The 26,393-nt window shown below is 47.0% G+C and overlaps 1 protein-coding gene across 1 annotated transcript in view; it reads right to left on the reverse strand.

The window, feature by feature from the left end:
- The window catches only part of TPO (thyroid peroxidase), a 124,235-nt gene that overhangs the window by 51,265 nt on the left and 46,577 nt on the right, over window positions 1-26,393 (reverse strand). The window contains exons 7-9 of the mRNA XM_063713806.1: window positions 13,126-13,644; window positions 5,323-5,581; window positions 2,173-2,343 (exon numbers count right to left, since the gene is read on the reverse strand). Of these exons, the coding sequence (XP_063569876.1) occupies window positions 2,173-2,343; window positions 5,323-5,581; window positions 13,126-13,644 (949 nt within the window). The remainder of the gene's footprint in view (window positions 1-2,172; window positions 2,344-5,322; window positions 5,582-13,125; window positions 13,645-26,393) is intronic.

The following is a 26,393-nucleotide window of genomic DNA, read 5'->3' on the forward strand; positions in this document are numbered from 1 at the left end:
TGTGCTGGGCATGTGTGGGCATGTGCTGGTGTGTGCTGGGTATGTGCTAGGCATGTGTGGGCAGGTGTGTGCTGGGTATGTGCTAGGCATGTGCTGGGCATGTGTGGGCATGTGCTGGTGTGTGCTGGGAGTGTGCTAGGTATGTGCTAGGCATGTGTGGTGTGTGCTGGGTATGTTCTGGGCATGTGTGGCCATGTGCTGGTGTGTGCTGGGTGTGTGCTGGGCATGTGTGGCCGTGTGCTGGTGTGTGCTGGTGTGTGCTGGGTATGTGCTGGGCATGTGTGGCCGTGTGCTGGTGTGAGCTGGTGTGTGCTGGGTATGTGCTGGGCAGGTGTGGCCGTGTGCTGGTGTGTGCTGGGTGTGTGCTGGGTATGTGCTGGGCATGTGCAGGCATGGGCAGGCATGTGCAGGTGTATGCTGGGTATGTGTGGGCAGGTGTGTGCTGGGCATGTGCGGGCATGTGCGGGCATGTGCTGGGTATGTGCTGGGCATGTGCTGGGCATGTGTGGGCATATGCTGGGTATGTGCTGGGCATGTGCAGGCATGCGCAGGTGTGTGCTGGCCATGTGTGGGCAGGTGTATGCTGGGCATGTGCTGGGCATGTGTGGGCATGTGCTGATGTGTGCTGGGTATGTGCTAGGCATGTGTGGGCAGGTGTGTGCTGGGTATGTGCTGGGCATGTGCTGGACATGTGTGGGCATGTGCTGGTGTGTGCTGGGTGTGTGCTGGGCGTGTGCTGGGTATGTGCTAGGCATGTGTGGGTGTGTGCTGGTGTGTGCTGGGTATGTGCTAGGCATGTGCAGGCATGCGCAGGTGTGTGCTGGCCATGTGTGGGCAGGTGTGTGCTGGGTATGTACAGGTGTGTGCTGGGTATGTGCTGGGAATGTGCCGGGCATGTGCGGGCATGTGCTGGGTATGTGCTGGGCATGTGCAGGCATGCGCAGGTGTGTGCTGGCCATGTGTGGGCAGATGTGTGCTGGGTATGTGCAGGTGTGTGCTGGGTATGTGCTGGGCATGTGCAGGCATGGGCAGGCATGTGCAGGTGTGTGCTAGGCATGTGTGGGCAGGTGTATGCTGGGCATGTGCTGGGCATGTGCCGGGCATGTGCAGGCGTGTGCTGGGTGTGTGCCGGGTGTGTGAAGGCATGTGTGGGCTGTGCTCCCTGAGCTCTGGCAATAAGGAAGCAGCTGTGTTTGGGTGCAGGGAGCGAGGGGGACAGTGTGCGTTATCCTGACACACATGGGGGCCCCTTCTGCATCCTCCCAACTCACATTTAGTCCCCAGATATTCACAGCCTGTGTGGCTGCTGATGCCAGCCCTTCCAGATGCCACTGGTGAGGAAGACAGGGATGGGGGAAAGGCCAGGGGACAGAGGAAGGCCCAGGGATGGGGCAGGGCAGGACTTGCCAGCACAGTCCATCTCACATATCACCCACACACAACAGGAGGGCACCTCCCAAGCTCCCAGGGTGCATGGAGAGAACAGAGCCGCACACAGAATACGAGGTGTCAGGGGATCGGGCCTAGACAGGTCCTGCAGGTTGACCAGATAACCGAACCACCTAGGAGCCCAGAGGAGGGAAGGCTGAGGTGGACCTGAGGTCAGGGAGTTGGGAACTGGGCAGGTCAGGGAGGAGGCTGCCGGGTGGGGCCTGGGAAAGGCAGGAGCCAGGTGGAGTGTGGGGAGCACAGGGGGCTGCTGGCCTGAGAGGAGCAGCCACTCCCGCCAGGGGCCAGCTTGGACCAGTTAGTTAACAGCAGTCCTGATGTGATGGGATGATCTCTGCAGGCCCTGGGACCTTGTGGTGGGGAGGAGAAGGGGAAGGGGGCACTCTAGCCATCCCAGGAGCTTCCCGGGCTGCCAGATACAGACCTGCCATTGTCTGCCCGCGCACTGCCTCCTCCCTCTGCTAGAAGCGGCTGTTTCTCAAGGTCCCAGCTCATACGTTCCTGGGAGGTTCAGAACCACCCTCTTTGTGCCATTTCTATCTCTAAGAAAAGCTGGAAGTGGCCTCTTTAGCTGAATGAACTGGAGCCCTTTAAGAGCCATTGCTTAGAAGGCCTTAGATTTGAGATTGTTTTGCTCTAAATCAGTCTCTCTAGCAGCAGGTTGCTAGCTCAGCAAATCCCGCAGCAGCTGCATGAGGTGTGCAAGGGAAGGAACTGGCAGACCTGGCAGCCCGTGGTCCCGGCCCCTCTGCAGGTTGATGGACGCCAGATCCAAGGTGCTAGAATTGGACAGCACAAACAGCCTTTCCGTCAGCTCCTCGTTCATGAGCTGATCCTGCACCTGCAGTTTGGCTGGTCTTGCAAGAAGGCCTCGTATTAGTGGGTCCAAACCACCTGGAAAATACCATGCACAAGGCAAGGACAGTTCTCAGCTCAGTTCTAGAGAAACAACAATATCTCAATCTTTTTTTTTTTTTTTTTTTGAGACAGAGTCTCGCTCTTTCTCTTGCCCAGGCTGGAGTGCAGTGGCGATCTCAGCTCACTGCAAGCTCCGCCTCCCGGGTTCATGCCATTCTCTTGTCTCAGTCTCCCGAGTAGCTGGGACTACAGGCGCCCGCTACCACGCTTGGCTAATTTCTTTTTGTATTTTTAGTAGAGATGGGGTTTCACCGTGTTAGCCAGGATGGTCTCAATCTCCTGACCTGGTGATCCGCCTGCCTCGGCCTCCCAAAGTGCTAGGATTACAGGCGTGAACCACCTCGCCTGGCCCAATATCTCAATCTTATCCTTAGCAAATCTTCGTGTAAGTTCATGAATTCAGCTTGCGTGATTCCAGAGTTTCCTGAATGTCCTCAGGACACTGCCCTTGTTGGCGGGTGAACCACTGGGCTGGCACTGACAATGTGGCTCATGGGGGATGGACCCTTAGAAAGAAAGGGGCCTGGAGAAGGAGCCCACCAGTTTTTAAAGCTTTTTGTTTTATTTCTCAGCAACAGAAAGATTACAAAAAAAAGAAGTGTTTGCTGAATTCTAACATCCAGAACAGTGAAAGGAAGACTCAGCTTAGCTGAGGGAGTGGCCAGGGTGCCTGGGGACCACTGTTCCTGTCATCTCCAAAGGCCCCGTGTGGAAAGCAGTTCCCATGGCCTGTCAGGGTCCCTCTATCTCAGTGGCGTGTGAACACACCACTGCATGCCGCCAGAGTCTTTAAAGGATCGGTTTGGCCTTAGGATGCCCAAAAGGAAGACTTAGAAATCACGACGTGCATCGTCCTGTGTGGGATGACCTGGGTGTCTTCAAACGCCGGGCACCTGCTGAGGGCCAGACCGGCCCCTGCCCCTCTGGTGCACTGTGCGTGACTCAGCTCTCATCTAAGCAGGTATCGCCCGACGCACTGCAGCACCCCTGTCCTCCCCACTCCCCACTACACCTGGAGCTAGTCAAATTTTGAGACAGGTTAGAAGCTCCCAGAAAGACTTACAGAGTACTGGGAAAGGAATATAAAGAAAAAATGGGGAAGCTTAAAATAACCCTTCCAAAAAACTAATTAGGGGAATAGGATCATTTTCTTCCAAATAATTAACTTCCAAAGGTAACCCATCATTAACATTCTAAAGATGATGGTGCTGATCATAACTATAGAACAGTTTAGCCTTTTATTTGTATTTTATTTTATTTTATTTTCAAATGGAGTTTCACTCTGTTACCCAGTCTGGAATGCAATGGCGAGATCTCGGCTCACCTGCAACCTCTGCCTCCCGGGTTCAAGCGATTCTCCTGCCACAGCCTCCCGAATAGCTGACTACAGGCACCTGCCACCACACCCGGCTAATGTTTTTTGTTTGTTTATTTTGTATTTTTAGTAGAGACGGGGTTTCACCATGTTGGCCAGGCTGGTCTCAAACTCCCTACCTCAAGTGATCCACCTGCCTCAGCCTCCCAAAGTGCTGGGAATACAGGTGTGAGCCACCATGCCTGAGCCCAGTTTAGCCTTTTAAAATGCTTTAAACACATTTACTTTCCCCACAGATATTAAAAACATTGTGTAGGATCAGCAAGTGTGCCCATACGGAAGGTCTGCATGGCTGCGATGAGTCATAAGAAAGAAGTGAAACTTGATGAACATCAATGCGAAAATCCTTATGCAAAAATTAATTCAAGATGGATTAAAGACTTAAATGTTAGACCTAAAACCATAAAAACCCTAGAAGAAAACCTAGGCAATACCATTCAGGACATAGGCATGGGCAAGGACTTCATGACTAAAACACCAAAAGCAATGGCAACGAAAGCCAAAATTGACAAATGAGACCTAATTAAACTAAAGAGCTTCTGTGCAGCAAAAGAAACTACCATTAGAGTGAACAGGCAACCTACAGAATGGGAGGAAATTTTTGCAATCTACCCATCTGACAAAGGGCTAATATCCAGAATCTACAGTGAACTCAAATTTACAAGGAAAAAACAAACAACCCCATCAAAAAGTGGGTAAAGGATAGGAATAGACACTTCTTAAAAGAAGACATTTATGCAGCCAACAGACACATGAAGAAATGCTCATCATTACTGGTCATTAGAGGAATGCAAATCAAAACCACAATGAGATACCGTCTCACACCAGTTGGAATGGCGATCATTAAAAAGTCAAGAAAACAATAGATGCTGGAGAGGATGTGGCGAAAAGGAATGCTTTTACACTGTTGGTAGGACTGTAAAGTAGTTCAACCATTGTGGAAGACAGTGTGACGATTCCTCAGGGATCTAGAACTAGAAATACCATTTGACCCAGCGATCCAATTACTTGGCATATACCCAAGGGATTATAAATCATGCTACTATAAAGACACGTGCACACGTATGTTTACTGCAGCACTATTTAAAATAGCAAAGACTTGGAACCAACCCAAATGTCCATCAGTGCTAGACTGGATTAAGAAAATGTGGCCCATATACACCAAGGAATACTATGCAGCCATAAAAAAACGATGAGTTCATGTCCTTTTCAGGGACATGGATGCAGCTGGAAATCATCATTCTGAGCAAACTATCGCAAGGACAGAAAACCAAACAACACATGTTCTCACTCATAGGTGGGAATTGAACAATGAGAACACATGGACACAGGGCGGGGATCATCACATCCCGTCTGTTGTGGGCGGGGGGAGGCGCGGGGGAGGGATAGCATTAGGAGAAATACCTAATGTAAATTACGAGTTAATGGGTACGGCAAACCAACATGGCACATGTATACCCTATGTAACAAACCTGCACGTTGTGCACATGTACCCTAGAACTTAAAATATAATTTTAAAAAATTAAAAAAAAAGAAGGGAGACTTCATGGGGACCAGCTGCAGGGACCGCACTCACTCACCTCCACGGAGGAGTGTCCATGGGCTGAAGAAGGCCTGGTGCAGCCACAGCCCGGGCAGGTCGGGGTGCTCTTGGAAGCTGGCGTCCAGCCTCCTCACCAGTGGGTGGATCGTGGCGTGGCCGAAGCGGAAGGCGGCTGTGGAGAACACGTTGGACACAGTGGGGTTGGCCGTGGAGTCATAGCCTTCATAGGGACCCACGTACTGCTGGAAGGCCTCGGGTCCCAGGATTCTGGGGATGTAATCCCTCAGGGTGATGATCTGTGCAGAGAGGAAAAGCATCTCAGTGAGGCTCAGGATACCAGAGGAGGGTTGCCTTGAGTGGCAGTGTGGAAGAGCATCTTCCTTGACAGCCCCAGGGAGCTGGACCCTTCTCGCCTCGCAATGAAGTCCTCAGCTGAACTTCTCAGAAATGTCTTCTTGTTGATTTTTTTCATGGATATTCAGGAGGTGTGTTTATAGGGCTGACTAGAGAGCGTCCTTCCCAGGATTGTGATGGGGCTGGCAGTGGCAAGAGACAGCGCCTCTGTCAAGCCAACAATGGTCACCGGGCCAGGCTGGGCAGCTCGACTTCTGGCTGGATGATTGACAGTGGGGAGCAGTTCCTTTTTCTACAAAGCAACAATAATACCTAATTCCTAGAGCCTTTGTGAGGATTAAATCAAAGCATGTTGTATGGCAGAGAGCTCTGTCAATGGAAAATTACAGTTGCAATCACAAGGCCTGGAAATTATGATTTGACACATGGTCCCAGGAGAATTATGTACCAAGATTCTACTTTCAGGTTTAACAGTGTTTCTTTCAGACAGAAAAATCAGTGTCAAATTGTTTTGGTATTTAAGGGGAATATTTTGGTAAGTAAACTTCATCCAAATGAAGTATAATAGGAATAATTCTAGAATATGAATTTTCTCTTTTAGCTTACCAGTTTAGGAAGGCTAGCGGATTGTTTAAAAATAACCGATATTATTTACACACTTGTAATATGTTCCTTCCAGGTGCCAGAATGCATTTCCTAAGCACGAAATTTGGCCCTTCAGGGAGACCAGGGAGAGCCGCGAGTCTTGTGTGACCTGGGCCTTCATTGAAGGTGCACCTGCCCGCGCTGTCCCGCTCCACCTCGGAGACCTGGACGGACAAGGAGGAAAAGGCAGCATCCAAATGTTTCCCAGTGGGGTTTTTGTCCCTGTGCTAGTTCATCCATTGGTGAGAAGCACCGTGCTATGGGTCAGCGTCCCAGAGAGTAGTTCTGACTTCATGGTGCAAACTGCCTCTCCACCTCAGGTGCAATTTATGTGGCAACATTTCTGAACCACACAGGTATCCAAGGGGCTCCTCTTAACTGTATGAGAAGGTCCGTGTGCTTCCCACATCCAGAACTCAGGCAGCACCTTCTGTTCCCTGGAACATTCTTTGGTTTTTTCTCACTACAATAGAAAGGAAAAGGTCTCTCTCTTTTTAGCCCAGGGACTGAGACAATTTCAAATTCAAGTGCAAGCTATTTTAAGGAAGATACCTCTTCCCCTTCTTGCCTACCTGAAGTTTGACTTGTAAGCCGGGGGATACAACAGGCACAGGCAGAGAACTCCTGAGGCCTGAGGCTCAGGTTCAGCAGCTCAGCCGTGCCCAGCCAGCTGCTAACATAGAGCAAATCTGCGCCCTTCATCAGAGCCTCGCAGACACTGCACCTCCTCAGTGTCTGACCTTGCCAGAGCTCTGAACAGTGTGTCACTCCTCTTCCCCACTGGCTCCTCATCTGATCTGAAATGTCCCCGGTAAGTGATTGGGCTCAGATACTGCAGCCCCCCTGGGAGCCGTCGAGGTTGGGCAGAAGCACCCTTTGTTCTGACCAATGGAGCCTTAAAACTTGAATCTTGAGTCAGGCGCAGTGGCTCACGCCTGTAATCCCAGCACTTTGGGAGGCCAACGTGGGAGGATTGCTTGAGCCCAAGATCAAGACCAGCCTGGGCAACATAGTCAGACTCTGTTTCTACAAAAAATTTTAAAAAATTAAAAATTAGCCAGGTGTGGTGGTGTACACCTGTAGTCCCAGCTACTCGGGCGGCTGAGGTGGAGGATTGCTTGAGCCCAGGAGGTTGAGGCTGCAGTGAGCTATGATTGTGCCACCACACTTCCGCCTGGGTGATAGAGGAGATGCTTTCTCAAAAAGAGAAAAAGAAAACACTTGAACCTTGTAAACAGCTCTCTGGAATTTTCATGGCAATTCTTCTGAAAATGCTTCTGGTATTTCTTTACCGGCTCGCGTGGGGGAAATGGTTACTCTGAACTATTAGACCTGGGCAGACGCCATAATGTCAGACCTGGGCATCGTCGCTGTCAGGTGCCCCTCCTGCTCACCTCCCAGGTGGGCCATGTCTTCTTCCTCTGCTGGCGGTGCCGTGTAGAGGCCTCATCTTTCCAAGCTGCTTCAAGCTGCTCCTCCATGTCTGCTATCACCCCAGCCTCCTGGTTCCCCACAGCCTCTGCCAAAGCCACCAGGTGCTGACTTGTGACCACTCTGCATTTCTTTGCCTTCACAACTCACCAGTGGGAATGACTGAAAGGTCCACACTTGGGAAAATGATGGTCGTGAAGGTGACGGGAAGCCAGGACCCCAGCACACAGGGAGACCAGGACGAAGAGACCTGGAGATGCGATCCTTGTCACCCACGGTGGGAAACAGCCGCGTAGCCCCTGGCACGGGCTCCTCTTAACTTCCTGACTCTCGACTGCTTTCAAAGTCACCTACCCTGCTCTATGCAGAAAAACGTCACTCAGCATTTTCTCAAACATGCCCTATTAGTCCAATAAGAGGCTCCCATGTGCTTGCTGAGTGTGCTCCCGGGAGGAGGCTGAGCAGGCACCCAGCTCCCCAAGGACGTGACACAGCCAGGCCTGGCTTGTGCTTCTCCACAGGAAGCACTGCAGCATGGCGCACCTGGGCTTGGTCCAGCCTTGAGGCAGGGTCCTGGCTGTCCCTGCAGGGCAGGGGGCAGCCTCCACGGCTACCCCTGGAAAGGAACGACCAGGAGACTTTGTCAGCCAACATTGGAGGCCACTGCAGGATGCAGATAAAAGGGTCTGGGTGGGGCAGCAACAGCACCCACTGCAGAAACGGCCCTTTCTCTTTCTTTCCAGCCTTGGAAGCATGGCTTTATCCATCTGCTCCTTTGCTCTGGAAGAGCAACCAATCTGAAAAAGTACTCAGCTACAGCAAAGGTCAGCAGCCGAGTGGCCTGGAGATGCAGCCCCTACCCTGAGACATGGATCTGCCTGCCCGGGATGGAGATGTCCAGGGAGATCTGCAGTCCCTCCGGGGTCTGGTTCTACCTCCACACACATCCAAATCAAAGCTTCTGTGGGTCTGTGGATATCTGGGGAAATCAAGGCTGTGCTCCAGAAATAGGTCGGCTATCTGATGGCCGGGGCATAGAAAACATCCACGCCAGATGTTTGGGATGTCTTTATCTTTTCACCCTGTGGAACCCAAACTCCATGCTGCCTGGATGGCACACCCAGACTCCCCGAGGATGGCTACCTCCTCTCTGCTTCCCTCACACCTGTGCTGGGAAGGGCTTCCTTTCTCATTCTTTTCTTGTCTGTAGAACACAAAAGTTATCACCAAAGTGAGCAACTGATTGTGAGTTCTTGTCTTATGACACACCTAAAGCAGCTAGGGTTTTCTGGGATTGAAGAGCAAGAGCTTCAGTTCCTCCTGGTGGGAAGCAGGGCTTATGGAACTGGGGTCCTGTGGGATCTCAAGCCAGCAAGAGCAACTTTATCAGCCCTTCCTATGTGCACGTCCCCGGAGAGATGCCGGATCCCAGGAACCAGCACAGAGGGCGGCCCTGCAGATCCCTCCCAAAGATGCCCACAGCAGAAGTCCTGTGGCCCAGGGCTGAGGGAGGGGATAGCTCTCAGCTTTCGACAAAAGAAATTAGAGGAGCCAAGATCCTCAGAGTGGGGGTGGCTGTGGTTGGGCCCTGACAAATTAGAGTGGGTATGGTGAGGACAGACGCAGCAGCAGGGACGTGGTGTGGACGGATGCAGCAGGAGGAAGGTGGTGTGGACAGATGCAGGAGGAGGGAGGTGGTGTGGATGGATGCAGCAGAAGAAACATGGTTTGGACGGATGAAGGAGGAGGGATGTGATGTGGACAGATGGAGGAGAAAGCTGTGACTCCCAGCTCTGAGTTGAGCCTTCCTGTCTCTTGCTGATGTGTGCATTAGCCTGGCCCTGGCTGGCTCATGTGTGTGTGTGTGTAAGGGGTTTGGGGGGTGATGGGGGGGGATGCTATTTCTCTTTCATAAAGTTGCCCTGGCATCTCTTTTCATTGTCTAATGTTTTTCAGAAGAAGAGAGATTCAGATTACAAAGTTACCAAACTATGAGTCGGTAGAACCAGGGAGAGAAAAATGAGCCTTCCAGGCCACCGCGGATCTTTCAAATATGGCTGGAAGTCGCAGCAGTGGCTCTATCGACACGTTAAACACAACTTATTATTTTAATGTATCAAAGGTTTTTGCAAAAAGCACCAAAGAGGACCTATTAACTGAAAAAAATACAAAAGTAAATTCAAAAGTGAAATGTAAAACCAAGAAGAAAAGAATGTTCACAGTTTTTTAAAAAGCAGAACACTCAGAAAATGAATTGAGGAAGGTAAATATGAAACAGAGAAGAACACTTTTCCTATTGGTTGCTGTTGTTATTATTTCATTAATAATAAGAAAAGGCAGCTGGGCGTGGTGGCTCAGGCCTGTAATCCCAGCACTTTGGGAGCCTGAGGCAGGCGGATCACTTGAGGAAAGGAGTTCAAGACCATTCTAGCCAACACGACAAAACCCCATGTCTATTAAAAATACAAAAATCAGCTGGGAGTGGTGGCACATGTCTGTGGTCTCAGCTACTTGAGAGGCTGAGGCAGGAGAATCGCTTGAACCCGGGAGGCGGTGGTTGCAGTGAGCCAAGGTCTCGCCACTATACTCCAGCCTGGGTGACAGAGTGAGACTCTGTCTCAAAAAAAAAAAAAAAAAAAGGAAGGAGAAGAAGGAGACGAAGGAGAAGGAGGAGGAGGAGGAGGAGCAGCCACAGCCACAGCAACCAAATGTCATTATTTCTAGGTCAGTGGGATTCTTGGTAATTTGGAATTAAACTGTCTCTAATCTACAATGACAGGGCCTGGTAATAATTCACGCCTCTAGATAATCCCAGAACTCCATGGAGAAGAAAGACAACAGAGTGGGTGACAATTGGGTGTTTCCCGCTCTGTGAACGGGCTCCAGGGATCAGAGACAGCTGCTCTTCTCACAGCTCCCTGGGCTGGATGAGGTTCTCACTCAAAGAAGGTTCAAACCAAATCCTGCTCCTGAGGCGACAGCAGGGGCAGGACTTCCAGAATTATTTTTGAGATTCTACTTCATTCACAAATTCAACATATATTTATGAAGCAACGTGGCAAATTGTGGGTCCTGAGAAAAAAGAATTAAATGGATGAACATCTCCCCGTGGAGCTCGCAGTCAGGGAAGGGGCACAGAAGAAGCAAGGAAGCAGACAGGGGTGCCGAAGGCCTCTGGGGGGTGAGCAGAGGGGAGAAGGCAGCCGTCTGGCACCTGCCTCCCCACACGTGTGGCGGGAAGTCCAGGCTCACGGAGATGAGGACCTGGATTCCACCGCTCAGCAGCTCCTGGGTTTACATTCCCGTTTGCACGGGGAAGCAGGAAAGTGTCTGAGTCACTGCTTGAAAGTGACATGGGTGCCTGATGATTTTTACTTCGCATGGTGACAAGGTTCCTGCTTTCATTTCTAACTCCATCTTCTCACCCATTAAGCCTCCTCCAAGCGCTGCTGTGTGGATGCGCGTTAGGACAGTGAGCTCGTCTGCCGTGTTTGCTGTGTGGATGTGTTAGGACAGTGAGCTTGTCTGCCATGTTTGCTGTGTGGATGTGCGTTAGGACAGTGAGCTCGTCTGCTGCGTTTGCTGTGTGGATGTGCGTTAGGACAGTGAGCTCGTCTGCCGTGTTTGCTGTGTGGATGTGCGTTAGGACAGTGAGCTCGTCTGCCGCGTTTGCTGTGTGGATGTGCGTTAGGACAGTGAGCTCGTCTGCCGTGTTTGCTGTGTGGATGTGTTAGGACAGTGAGCTCGTCTGCCGTGTTTGCTGTGTGGATGTGCGTTAGGACAGTGAGCTCGTCTGCCGTGTTTGCTGTGTGGATGTGCGTTAGGACAGTGAGCTCGTCTGCCGTGTTTGCTGTGTGGATGTGTTAGGACAGTGAGCTCGTCTGCTGTGTTTGCTATGTGGATGTGTGTGTTAGGACAGTGAGCTCGTCTGCCGTGTTTGCTGTGTGGATGTGCGTTAGGACAGTGAGCTCGTCTGCCGTGTTTGCTGTGTGGATGCCTGTTAGGACAGTGAGCTCATCTGCCGTGTTTGCTGTGTGGATGTGTGTTAGGACAGTGAGCTCGTCTGCCGTGTTTGCTGTGTGGATGTGTGTTAGGACAGTGAGCTCGTCTGCCGTGTTTGCTGTGTGGATGTGTTAGGACAGTGAGCTCGTCTGCCGTGTTTGCTGTGTGGATGTGCGTTAGGACAGTGAGCTCGTCTGCCGTGTTTGCTGTGTGGATGTGCGTTAGGACAGTGAGCTCGTCTGCCGTGTTTGCTGTGTGGATGTGTGTTAGGACAGTGAGCTCGTCTGCCGTGTTTGCTGTGTGGATGTGTTAGGACAGTGAGCTCCTCTGCCGTGCTTGCTGGAGAAGTGTGAGGGCCTGCTCCTGCCAGCCCCTGTTCCAGGAAGCTCCAGGTCCCCTCGCTACCCAGGAACTAAGGGTTAACGCCCAGCACATGGGGGCTTCCCAGGCCCTCTGCTCTGACCTTTGGGGCCTGGACCCCAGGGCAGTGAAGGCCAGAAAGTGGCAGGGGCGCATGGTGCCCGGGGGCAGTTGGTGCCACACACAGCTCCTGTGCCTCATCGGGCAGGGCTCCAGTGCCTCCTTTAGAACAGGATTGATGCACACTTCCCCGCAGCCTCGTGGCGAGGACTGCAGAGACGATGCCCAGGCCGCCACAGGGCCTGGTGCAACAGACACACACGGTGACTCTCAGTATAAAACAGCCCATCCTTCTTCTTAACCCTGTGAGACCCCTAGAGTCAGGGACGGCATTTCTAGGTGCGTAAGTGCTTTTCTCCATCACACAATTAATAAAAGGCCAACTTGAGTCTCCATTCAAGACCCTCTCATGTGATACTTAAGAGAGTCATAAAATGAAGAAAGGTTTCAAATAGACTCTAACTTGTTAGTTCAGAATCCTCACACAGAGTGGGTTCTTCATTCACTGCATTGTCTCTGAAATACAAAAACACCAGCACCCCTGGTCCACCCACCTCCAAGGGTTGTTCTGGGAATTATTAAATGAGTTGAAATCTGTAAAGCACGTAGCTTGGCTGTGGGCGCTGGGAAACCTGGGTGGTCTGGCTGCCATTGTTGGGGGGCTGTGGTTGTTGGTGTCTTGGTGGGATAATCACCAGCCGGCTGGAGGGTAAGCAGGTGGGACAGAGGGGCCCCGGAGGGCCGCCAGCTCCGGAGTTACCCTTCGGCCCCTGCATAGGAGCTCACGATGACCCTCCACACGCCCATGCAGGGCGCCCAGCATGACTGCGCACCCACACAGGGCCCCACGACCTGGAGCTCACCCATGTGGGCGCCCATGATGGCTGTGCAAGTACCTGGGAGAGAGAAGCCACGATTCTGCGGACCCACACGAGGCGGCCCCCGCTTTGCCGGAAGCCACCCAGGGCGCCCAGGACCACCCCCGCACCTGGTGCATAGCGCCTACGACCTTGCGCGCCTCCTGGTACACGGCGTCCGCGCTCCAGTGCGCATTGAGGGTCTTGAGCGCCGCGGCCAGGCGGTTGTGCTCGCGCAGCCACAGCGTGTGCAGCGCCGTCAGGGAGGGGACCTCGCTGGCGCGGCCGTCTCCGGCCAGGAAGCAGGGCCCGCGGGTCTCTCCGGGGACGCCGGGCTCGGGCGCACAGGCCGCAGGCGCGCGTGGCGGCGCGAAGGGCAGGTAGGCGCGGCCGGAGTCCCGGAGGCTCGCGTGGACGCGGAGCAGCCCTTCGGCACTGGTCCAGTTCCGCAGCTGCCTCTCTAGGGCCGGGGAGCTGCCATACACGGTGGACGCGTCCAGGAATGAGGTCAACCCGTTCATCTGCTGCCGCGGGTTGGCCGTGGACAGGTTCCCAAAGAGCGCGCCTTGGTCCCCGGTGCCGCAGGCGGCCGAAGAGCGGTAGAAGGGCAGACAGGCGGTGCCCGCGGCCGGCCGAGCCTCCTCCGGGAGCTGCGGGCAAAGGGGAGTTCAAGGTCACCCAGAGCCCCCGCGCACCCTTTGTAAGACTCCAGAAGTTTGAGGCCGGCAACGACCCCGCAGCGCCGCACGTTTCTCTGCCCCTCCAGTCCTCTGCAGGGATCAGTCCAGCCAGTCCCCTCACCTCCCCCCTGGCCTGCTTACTGGTGGTCTCTTGCCTGGAAGAGGCTGCAGGGGTCGGTCCAGCCAGCCCCGCACCTCCCCTCAGCCTGCTCACCGGTGGTCTCTTGCCTGGAAGAGGCTGAACCCAGAAGATGGACCCCACATCGTAGGAGTTCACATCTCCCCAAAGCTCAGATGCTCTTGGCCTGAGCCAGTCTCGCTCCTGCTCAGACCTGCTCTAGCTGCTCACGGAATCCCCGGTCTGGTTTATTTTCTGACTTTCGGAAGAGCTGACTTCTTTCTTTCCAGTGCCATGGACTGGTTTAGGAGCACAATGAGTAAACAGTCTCCGAGTTTTGTGGGCATCACTGTTTAGCGTAAAGGCAGCTTGAGGGGCGTGAGGAGACCTTGGGTGGGCTTCCAACTCTGGCTGTGGCCAGCTTCCATCTTCTCATCTGTAACATGGAGATCTAAAACATTTTTTCCAGATTTACAGGTTTCCTGGGAAGAGTCGCCCATGCCGGATGCCGGCGAGCTCTGTGGGCTGCAGAGAGCATGTGCCCTTTCCCTGTCAGTTCTTCCTCCCTGGGGAGGTGTCACGGGGTCAGGGCCTACCCTGGGCATTATCAGATTTAGGAGGTTAAATCGCTCATCCAGAATCACAAGATCGCCGGGGTTGGACAGACCCCGAAAGAGACTTTTCCTGAAGATCAGGGTCTTCTCGCAATAGAACATTATTATTACCAGTGAAAATAAGGGAAAAGCTCCTTTTGGGGAAAAGCGCAGCCTGGGCACTGAGGAGTAGGAAGGAACAGAAGACCTGGGGTCAATTAGGGAAATGCGCACAGCGAGCCAGCAGCCTCTCAGGGGTTAGCCGCTCCATGCAGTGCTGTGCAGGGAGACAGGCTGAGCTCCTGGTGGACTCAGGCACAGGAGGTGCAGCGGAAAGAATGTAGGTGAGGGGGAGTTGGTCTTGTGGTGAAGCAGCAAAGCAGATGCTGTCAGAACCCCTCTGGGCAGCGCCCAGGCCTGGCAGCTGTGCAGCCCAAGGCCAGCTGGGGTCGGGGCAGCGAGGACGCCCCAGCCCTCGCTCAGAGCCAGCACAGGGTCCACAGGTCACGCATTAAAAAAGCGCTTCCGGCCAGGCGCAGTGGCTCATGCCTGTAATCCAAGCACTTTGGGAGGCTGAGGTGGGCGCCCAGCACTTTGGGAGGCCAAGGTGGGCGGATCACGAGGTCAGGAGATCGAGACCATCTGGCTAACACGGTGAAACCCCGTCTCTACTAAAAATACAAAAAATTAGCTGGGCGTGGTTGCAGTCGCTTGTAGTCCCAGCTACTTAGCAAGCTGAGGCAGGAGAATGGCGTGAACCTGGGAGGCGGAGCTTGCAGTGAGCTGAGATCGTGCCACTGCACTCCAGCCTGGGTGACAGCAGGAGACACCATCTCAAAAAAAAAAAAAAAAAAAAAAAAAAAAAAAAAAAAAAATGGCGCTTCCATTGAGAGCCCTCAGCGCGGCTTAGAGTAGAGGAGGTGAGAAGTTGGGGCCAGCAGGGAACCCAGGCAGGAGGTGAAATTCAGCAAAAGAGTAGGAAAGTCAAGAAAACCGTGACAGCGGGAACTTCAGTGCACACCCTTCAGATTATACAGGCCCAGCGGCCCCAAGAATAGGAGGAAATAGAGGAATTAAATTGAAGAGCACAAATAATAATAAAATTACAAATAAATAACAAGGAGCTGCAAATTATCTATCATACTCACTGATTCAAAGAGACTCAAGAAGAGCTGAAAGTCTCTCTAGAAATCAATGAAAAGTTAACTCACTTGTTAAGAAAATTCAAGCACACCAGCAAAGCCTTCCTCAGAAGAAAATCTGTGCTCTTTAAATTGCTTTCATCAAAACAACAAAAACAAAGAAATTAAGTAGCTATTTTAAGAATTTAGTTAAGGAACAGAGAGCTAAAGCAAAAATAAATGAGAAAGTTAAATTAATGCATGCAGACGTTAAAATAATTAACTATGAATAAAAGACCTGGTGGGAAGAAAACATGAAGCCCTGCTTCACAACCCAGTGTGGAAAACAAAGAAAGGGCACAGAGCGAGGCAGGATTTGCAATGAGAAAGGAGCAGGGTTCAGGCACGCAGGAGAGATGAGAAGAATCAGGAGCGACTGTATATGCGGTTTCACGGCAACACATTGGAAAATGAAGAACGGATCGATGACTCCCTAACAAAGTAGAAATAACCACAGCTTTTCCAAAAAGAAATGTAAAACTCCAATGGACAATGAGGATGGAAGAGATAGACAAGGTGATCAGAAATCCAGAGGTCAGATGGCATTGACGGTGGACTTCTATCAAATCTCAAAAGGATAGGTAACTCCAAGGTTGCTTAAACTATTTCAGCCATGGAAAAGATGAAAAGTGCCCCAGTGCATTCTACAGAGTCAGTGAAACTTTTGTATTGGCCTCTGATGAAAACAGGACAAGGACAGGACATACAGATCAATATCCCCTTCTAAATAAAATAATAAAAGATAGGGCAGCCAATCAAAACAGCAATTACCATAGTCAAATAGAATCTGTTCACAGAATGGTTCCATGTTGGACAATAGGGTTATATTATGCAGGGTGTCGACAAATTAAAGAAGAAAAATTAATATCACAGGTACTTAAAATGCAATAACACAATTTACTATTACTTACCATTCCTGGTTAAATAGAAATAGAATAGAATAGATTGGAATTGCTAAAATATAATGTAGAAGCAGTAACACATATTATCTTGAGCAGTGAAACAATGGAAAAACTTAATTTAAAATTAAGGACTAGCAGAAATACCCACTATCATTGTTGGTACTTAGTACTATCTCAATTAGACCAAAGTCTAGAAAATAAAATAAGAGCTGGTAAAACTACTATAAGAGAAAATAAGATTTAAAACATAATAAAATTATTTTTTCTTAATGCTCTGTTAGATGTCTACAACATCTAAAAATTCTAAAAAATTGATAATATTTCTTTAAAAAATGTCTTCGATCTGAGGAAAAGTATAAAACTGTTCTTTTCCTTCTTTCCTTTTTGTTTTGTTCTTTAGCAAAGTACCACGAATGGTAATGGAGAAAAAAAAATCCTTTTCATAATGGCAAAAAAGTTGATCAAAATCAGGTGTATAAATTTAACAAAATAATCACATGATCTACAAAAAGAAAATCATAAAACATCATTAAATATACAAAAAATTTGGGAAAATATCACTTCTGTCTAAAAGAATGTATAAACTAAATGCAATTTCATTTACAATAATAATGATAGTACTTTTTCATTTTGAAATAGATACATTAATTTTAAAGTTTATATGAAGATACAAATTCCATTATTTATTTATTCCTTAATAAACTAGGGAAAAGAATGGTGATGCAGTATTGACTTGACAGATAATAGGATATACTCTAAGGCCGCTATGACCAAGTCCACACAGTACTGTCAACAAGAACAGATGAATCTGTTAATAAAAGAAGACAGAGAGCCAGAACCAGACCCCAGTTCTTCTGTGACAAAGTTTTATCTAGGCCTGTGGGGAGAAGGAGGGCAGAACCAGCTGGTTTTTCCATCTGGATGGGAATAAAACACACCCAGACTGTCCACTGTGCAAAATGAATGGAAACTCATGCTGCAATACCACGCAGGAGGTCACTGTTGACTTCAGGCAAAGGAGATTCCTGAACCAAAACTGAGCCTAAAAGCCATCAACACATAAGTAGACCTGGCCTTATAAAATATGAAAGTGCTTCATGCTGACAGTTCTGTATTGATGGGGCTGGAGAAAAACATTTGTAAGAAAAGTGAGAGACAGAGAGTTAACATCTAGAGTGGAAAGGAGCAATTAAAATCAATTAACAGTCAAATAGTATAAAAATGGACAAAGGCTATGAATGGATCATTCATTGAACAAATACAAATTGCCAAAAAAATAAAAATAAAGGACAAGTTTAAAATTCACTAACATTCAGGGAAAGCAACTAATGTAACAATGACATATCTCTTTTTTTGCCGCCGAACAAGCAGAAAAAAATGAGAAAAAAGAATTAAGGCTGTTGCTAGTGCGGATGGCAAGTGTGGGTAAGGGGTACACTCAGTCATTGCTGTGAGGGCTACAGAATTCTTAGACAGTAGTACCAGCACAGCAGTGCTAAAGCTGCCTTCCAACTTGGCAGTGTCACTTCTGGTGATCCACATTGCGGCAGAGGCTGCAACACGGAAGGGCACACCCATGGCTGTGACCCGGAGTGTGGAACAGTCCAGCCGTGAGCAGGGAGGGCTTGGAGCTCCACTGGGGGGATTTCCAGGACGCATCGCTACTGAGTGAGAATCCAAGATACAGAAAGTGTACTCAGCATAGTCTTGTTTTTATTAACAACATTCAAGAGAAAATGCTTGTGCATGACTTCTTTAGGTGTAGCTGAGTGAGCATTCATGTCATGGAAAGGGCACACCATGACCACTCACAGCGTGGGAAGAGCACACATCAGAAGGACACACCATGAGCATTTGGATCAAGGGAAGGACAGAGCATGAGTATTTGGATCACAGAAAGGGCACACCATGAGCACTCAGATCATGTGAAGGGCACTCTATAAGCATTCAGAACACAGGAGGGGCATGCCATGAGCATTCAGGTCATGGAAAGGGCATGCCATGAGCATTTGGATCACAGGAAGGGCAAGCTGTGAGCATTTGCATCATGGGAAGGGCATGAAATCAGCACTCAGATCACAGGAAGAGCATACTATGAGCACTCAAAGAATGGGATGGGTATGCTATGAACATTCAGATCATGGGAAGGGCATGTGCTATGAACATTCAGATCATGGGAAGGGCATACCATGAGCATCAGGATCATGGGAAGGGCATGCCATGAGTGCTCAGATCACAGCAAGGGCATGCTGATTAAAACGGGGTGCCCAGTGAATCCCTTTGAGCCCACTATGCTGTCTACACCAGCTTCTTACTATTCTAGTTTCATTTATCACGACACCTTTCCCCTACACACACACTTCAAATATCAACATTTGGGAGTCAAGTGATTGGTTTGGGGGCAGAGGCATGAATGGAGAACATGGGAGTGAGGAGGAGGAGAGTCTAGCAAATGAGGGAGGGAGAGGAAGAGCCACGTTTCAGGAGAGTCAGGCACAGTTTAAGTTTTACATTTATGTGAAATTACATTTACATGTGGGTGCTCAAGTTTAATGTAAGAAATTCTTATTTGAATTAAAACCTATTTTGAACTAACATCAATGTAAGGACCATGTATAAAAATTTGTGGGGGGGTCACAGGAAAATACATAGTCTTAAATACACTTATCGAAAAGCACGACACAGTGAACGTAACTCAACTCGCTTTTACCATAAGAGGGTGAGAAATGTGAAGTAGATGAAAAGGCGTAATAGGAAGGTAATAGAAAATAAAGAACAGGAAAGACTTATGGGCTTGAACAGACTAACTGCACCCAGAACTGAGCCCATAACCAAAGATCTGCCACCCCAGAGGTTATCAGGACCAGAATCACAAATAAGCTCTACCAGTTATTCAAAACAAAAAACCCAAATTTGATTTTAGACAAGGTAATCCTGAGCATAGTAAAAGAATGGGCAACCCCTGAACACTGTCAGATGTTGGTGTGTTTGTAACACCCAAATAGGTGCAGCGTCAGAAAAGAGCACTTTAGCATAACCCTGCTTATGAAGAGAGATGCAACATTTCAAATAAAATATTAGCAAATTCAATCCAAGAATAAATGAAAACCTGCATCACCATCATGCAGGCCATGTAAAGATGGCACTGTGTTGGAAATCTACCAGCGTAGCTCACACAATAATGAAGTAAAGTGGAAGCCCTGTGGCCTCCACCGATGCTGGGAAGGCATTGAGTAAAGCTGGAACCCACAAGCCTCATTAAAATTCTTGGGAAATTACAAATAAGATTTTCAAATTTCTAACTGAAGTTGTCTAGCAGAAATTCCTAGTAGACACAGTATGTGAGGAAAAACATCAGAATCATGCCGTTTATCTAAGGAACAGCCAGGATGCTGTTCTCACCATGGCTTTTTAAAATGTTACTCACTAAAGCAGTATTTTATCTACACAAAATAGATTCCTAATAAAACAAAGTTGTATATCAAGCCCAATTTTTAATATGTTTAAAATAAAATATATAAAAATATATTTTTATCTATATTATTATATATATCAGATAAGGAAGACCTGCTCAGTAAGATAACAATTTAGATGTCATAGAGAAGAAAAAATATTTGACTAAAATCAACCTAAATTTATGAATAATGGCACCATAAACAAAATGAAAAGCCAAGCAATCATATAGAGTGAAGGACCAAGGCTCACTCCTTGTCCACCTTTTTCGCCTTTGAAATCTGTTTGCAACAAAGATCTAACAAAGCTCATGTCTAAGGTTATTTGGGTCTAAGTATTCTGGGCAGCTATTCTCATTTTGGCTCAAGTAAACTCTTTAAAACATATTTTGTGCCTCAGCTTCTTGCTTTAGGTCAACAAAAGAGATACAGATACAGGTTTTAAAGCCAATGTAAATTTCAATATTTTCTTCTTTACTGCATTGGAAAATAATAGGAATTATGTAAGATTAATTGTTGCTGAGAAATAATCAATTAGAAAATACAATTCGCCATCTCATTGCTGCAGAGAAATTTGGGAGTACCTATTAAAATTCCAACATGAGGAGGATTTTTTGTGATGGATCATGGCGGACAAGAGGCAGGACTAGATTTCAGCTCTCACTCGGACAAACAGAGCAGTGTGTGGAGGCTCACGTTGTGAACTTTTGCTCCAGAACGATGGCAGGAATACATTAGGAAAGCCAAGAGAACCCGCAGATCCTCTGAAGGAAGTGGATGGCTCCTGCAGGACTCGGGAGACACCCCAAATACTGTGAGTGCCCAAACTGCGGAAGTGGGAGAGATCGTCCACCCTGAACATGCACCCCCACTGTGGAACCTGAAGGTCTAGATTATGGGAGAAGATTCTGACTTTACCCGGAGCTGAGTCAATTTAGAGAGCTGAGTGGAATACAGGAGTAGAGGAAGCAGCCGGAAAAGCCCTGTGGGCTCTCTGGGTCCCCTAGGAAGCCATTTCCACCTTGCCTCACAGGGGTCCTTCAGGAGGGCTGCCAGAGGCACCTGGAAAAGGCCACAGGGAGAAGGAAACCTCCAGCTGAACTTTGTAACCATTTGAACTTGGTGGCTAGATCCAGAAGAGAGATAATAATCACTACACCTTAGCTCTCAGGAAGCCACATCCCTAGGAAACAGCGAGAGTACTAATCACATCCAGGGAACACCCCATGGGACGAAAGAATCTAAACAACAGCCTTGAGCCCTAGACCTTCTCTCTGACAGAGACTACCCAAATGAGAAGGAACCAGAAAACCAACTCTGGTAATATAACAAAACAAGGCTCTTTAACACCCGCCAAAATCACACTAGCTCACTGGCAATGGATAACCAAGGAGAAATCCCTGATTTACCTGAAAAAGAATTCAGAAGTTTAGTTATTAAGCTAATCAGGAAGGCATCAGAGAAAGGCAAAACCCAATGTATGGAAATCAGAAAAATGATACAAGAAGTGAAGGGAGAAATATTCAAGCAAATAGATATCACAAATAAAAAACAATCAAAACTTCAGGAAACATTGGACACACTTAGAGAAATTCAAAATGTACTGGAAAGTCTCAGCAATAGAATCAAACAAGCAAAAGAACTTCAGAGCTCAAAGACAAGGTCTTCAGATTAACCCAATCGAACAAAGACAAAGAAAAAAGAATAAGAAAATATGAAGGAAGCCTCCAAGATGTCTGGGATTATGTCGAATGACCAAACCTAGGAATAACTAGTGTCCCTGAGGAAGAAGAGAAATCTAAAAGTTTGGAAAGTTTATTTTGGGGAATAATCAAGGAAAACCTCCCTGGCCTTGCTGGAGACCTAGACACCAATTACAATTACAAGAGGTTCAAAGAACCCCTGGAGAATTCATTGCTAAAAGATCATTGCCCAGGCACATTGTCATCAGGTTACCTAAAGTTAAGATGAAGAAAAGAATCTCTTTTTTTTTTTTGAGTTGGAGTCTTGCTCTGCTGCCCAGGATGGAGTGCAGTAGTGCAATCTTGGCTCACTGCAACCTCTGCCTCCCAGGTTCACACCATTCTCCTGCCTCAGCCTCCCAAGTAGCTGGGACTACAGGCGCCTGCCACCACGCCTGGCTAATTTTTTGTATTTTTAGTGGAGAGGGGGTTTCACTGTGTTAGCCAAGATGGTCTCAATCTCCTGACCTCGTGATCTGCCCACCTCAGCCTCCCAAAGTGCTGGGATTATAGGCGTGAGCCATTGCACCTGGCGAAGAAAAGAATCTTAAGAGCTGTGAGACAAAAACAACAGGTAACCTATAAAGTAAAACCTATCAGATTAACAGCAGATTTCTCAGCAGAAACCCTACAAGCTAGAAGGGATTGGGGCCCATCTTCAGCCTCCTCAGACAAAACAATTATCCACCAAAAATGTGGTATCCAGCAAAGCTAAGCCTCATAAATGAAGGAAAGATACAATCTTTCTCAGACAAACAAATGATGAGAAAATTCACCCCTACCAAGTTAGCACTGCAAGAACTGTTAAAAGGAGCTCTAAATCTTGAAACAAATCCTGGAAACATATCAAAACACAACCTCTTTAAAGCATAAATCTCACAGGACCTAGAAAACAAAAATACAATTTAAAAAAACAGCAAAATCACAAAAACACAAGGTGTACAGGCAACAAATAGCACAATGAATGGAATGATACCTCACATCTCAATACTAACATTGAATGTAAATGGTCTAAATGCTCCACTTAAAAGATACAGAATTGCAGAATGGATAAGAATTCACCAACCATCTGCTGCCTTCAGGAGACATGCCTAACACATAAGGACTCACATAAACTTAAGGTAAAGGGGTAGAAAAAGGCATTCCATGCAAATGGACACCAAAAGTGAGCAGGAGTAGCTATTCATATATCAGACAAAATAAACTTTAAAGCAACAGTCGTTAAAAAAGACAAAGAGGATCATTATATAATGATAAAAGGCCTTGTCCAACAGCAAAAGATCACAATCCTAAATAAATATGCACCTAACACTGAAGCTCCCAAATTTATAAAACAATTACTAATAGAACTGAGAAATGAGATAGACAGCAACACAGTAATAGTGGGGGACTGCAATACTCCACTGACAGCACTAGACAGGTCATCAAGACAGAAAGTCAACAAAGAAACAGCAGATTTAAATTATACCCTGGAACAAATGGACTTAACAGATATTTACAGAACCTTCTACCCAACAACTGCAGAATACACATTCTATTCAACAGCACATAGAACTTTCTCTGAGATAGACCATATGATAGGTCTCAAAATGAGCCTCAATAAATTTAAGAAAATGGAAATTATATCAAGCACTCTCTCAGGCCACAGTGGAATAAAACTGGAAATTAACTCCAAAAGGAACTTTCAAAACCATGCAAATCCATGGAAATTAAATAACCTGCTCCTGAATGATCACTGGGTCAAAAATGAAATCAAGATGGAAATTAAAAAATTCTTCGGGGCCAGGCGTGGTGGCTCATGTCTGTAATCCTAGCACTTTAGGGGGCCGAGGCTGGTGGATCACCTGAGATCAGGAGTTTGAGACCAGTCTGGCCAACATGGAGAAACTCCCTCTCTCTACTAAAAATACAAAAGATTAGCTGGGTGTGGTGGTGGATGCCTATAATTCCAGCTACCCGGGATCCTGAAGGAGGAGAACCACTTGAACCCGGGAGGTGGAGGTTGCAGTCAGCCGAGATTGTGCCCCTACACTCCAGCCTGGGCAACAAGAGCGAAACTCCATCTCAAAAAAAAAAAAATTCTTTGAACTGAACGACAATAATGACACAACCTATCAAAACCTCTAGGATACAGCAAAGGCGGTGCTAAGAGGAAAGTTCATAGCCCTAAATGCCTACATAAAAAATTTGAAAGAGCACAAACTGACAATCTAAGGTTACACCTTAAGGAATTAGAGAAATAAGAACAAACCAAACCCAAACCCAGCAGAAGAAAGGAAATAACCAAGATCAGAGCAGAACTAAATGAAATTGAAACAACAACAACAACAACAAAAATACAAAGATAAATGAAACAAAAACCTGGTTCTTTGAAAAGATAAATAAAATTGATAGACCATTAGCAAGGTTAACCAAGAAAAGAAGAGAAAATCCAAATAAGCTCAATTAGAAGCCAAATGGGAGATATTACAAGTGACACAACTGAAATACAAAAGATCATTCACGGCTACTATGAACACCTTTATGCCCATCAACTAGGAAACCTAGAGGAGATGAATAAATTCCCAGAAAGATATAACCCTTCTAGCTTAAATCATGAAGAATTAGATACCCTGAACAATAACAAGCAGCGAGATTGAAATGTTAATAAAAAAAATTACCAACAAAAAAAGTCAAGGACCAGACAGATTCACAGCAGAATTCTACCAGACATTCAAAGAAGAGTTGTTACCAATCCTATTGACACTACTCCACAAGGTAGAGAAACAGGCAACCCTTCCTAAATCATTCCATAAGGCCAGTATCACCCTAATAGTAAAACCAGAAGAGGACATAACCAAAAAAGAAAACTGCAGACCAATATCCCTGATGAACATAGATGCTAAAATCCTTAACAAAATACTAGCTAACCAAGTCCAACACATATCAAAAAGATAATCCACCATGATCAGGTGGGTTTCATACCAGGGATGGAGGGATGGCTTAACATACACAAGTCAATAAATGCGATACACCATGTAAACAGAATCAAAAGCAGAAATCACATGATCATCTCGATAGATGCATAAAAAGCATTCAACAAGATCCAACATCCCTTTATGATTAAAACTCAGCAAAATCGGCATACAAGGGAAATACCTCAATGTAAGAAAAGCCATCTATGACAAACTCACAGCCAACATAATTCTGAATGGGGAAAAGTTGAAAGCATTCCCTCTGGGAACTGGAACAAGACAAGGATGCCCACTCTCACCACTCCTCTTCAATATAGTACTCGAAGTCCTAGCCAGAGCAATCAGACAAAAGAAATAAAGGGCATCCAAATTTGCGAAGAGGAAGTCAAACTGTTGCTGTTTGCTGATGATATGATTGTTTACCTAGAAAACCCTAAAGACTCCTCCAGAAAGCTCCTAGAACTGATAAAAGAATTCAGAAAAATTTCTGGATACAAATCAGTAGCTCTTCTATACACCAACAACGACCAAGTTGAGAATCAAATCAAGAACTCAACCCCTTCTACAATAGCTGCAAAAAAAGAAAATACTTAGAAATATACCTAATCAAGGAGGTGAAAGACCTCTACAAGGAAAACTACAAAACAAAACACTGCTGGAAAAAAACACAGACAACACAAACAAATGGGACACATCCCATGCACATGGATGGGTAGAGTCAATATTGTGAAAACAACCATACTGCTGAAAGCAATCTACAAATTCAATACAATTCTCATCAAAATACCACCATCATTCTTCATCAAATTAGAAAAAAAAATCCTAAAATTCATATGGAACCAAAAAAGAGCCTGCATAGCCAAAGCAAGACTAAGCAGAAGGAACAAATCTGGAGGCATCACATTACTTGATTTCAAACTATACTATAAGGCCATAGTCACCAAAACAGCATAGCACTAGTACAAAAATAAACACATAGATGAATGGAACAGAATAGAGAACCCAGAAATAAACCCAAATACTTACAGCCAATTGATCTTCGACAATGCAAACAAAAACATAAAGTGGGCAAAGGACACCCTACACAATAAATGATGCTGTGATAATTGGCAAGCCATGTATAAGGAGAATGAAACTAGATCCTCATCTCTCACCTTATACAAAAACAACTCAAGATAGATCAAGGACTTAAGTCTAAGACCTGAAACTATAAAAACTCTAGAAGATAACGTTGGAAAAACTTTTCTAGATATTGGCTCAGGCAAGGATTTAATGACCAAGAACACAAAAGCAAATTCAATAAAAACAAAGATAAATAGTTGGGATTTAATTAAACTAAAGAACTTTTGCACAGCAAAAGGAACAGTCAGCACAGTAAACAGACAACTCACAGAGTGGGAGAAAATCTTCACAATCCATACATCTGACAAAGGATTAATATCCAGAATCTACAATGAACTCAAACTAATCAGTAAGAAAAACCAAACAATCCCATCAAAAAATGGCCTAAGGATATGAATAGAGAATTCTCAAAAGAAGATACATGAATGGCCAACAAACATATGAAAAAGTGCTCAACATCACAAATGATCAGGGAAATGCAAATCAAAACACAATGCAATAGCACCTTACTCTGGCAAGAATGGCCATAATCAGAAAATCAACAAATAATAGATGTTGGTATGGATGCGGTGAAAAGGGAACAACACTTCTACCCTGCTGGTGGAAATGTGAATTAGTACAACCACTATGGAAAAACACCACGGAGATTCCTTAA

The sequence above is a fragment of the Pongo abelii genome, chromosome 12 (genome assembly GCF_028885655.2).
Source record: "Pongo abelii isolate AG06213 chromosome 12, NHGRI_mPonAbe1-v2.0_pri, whole genome shotgun sequence".
Classification (NCBI taxonomy): Eukaryota; Metazoa; Chordata; class Mammalia; order Primates; family Hominidae; genus Pongo; species Pongo abelii.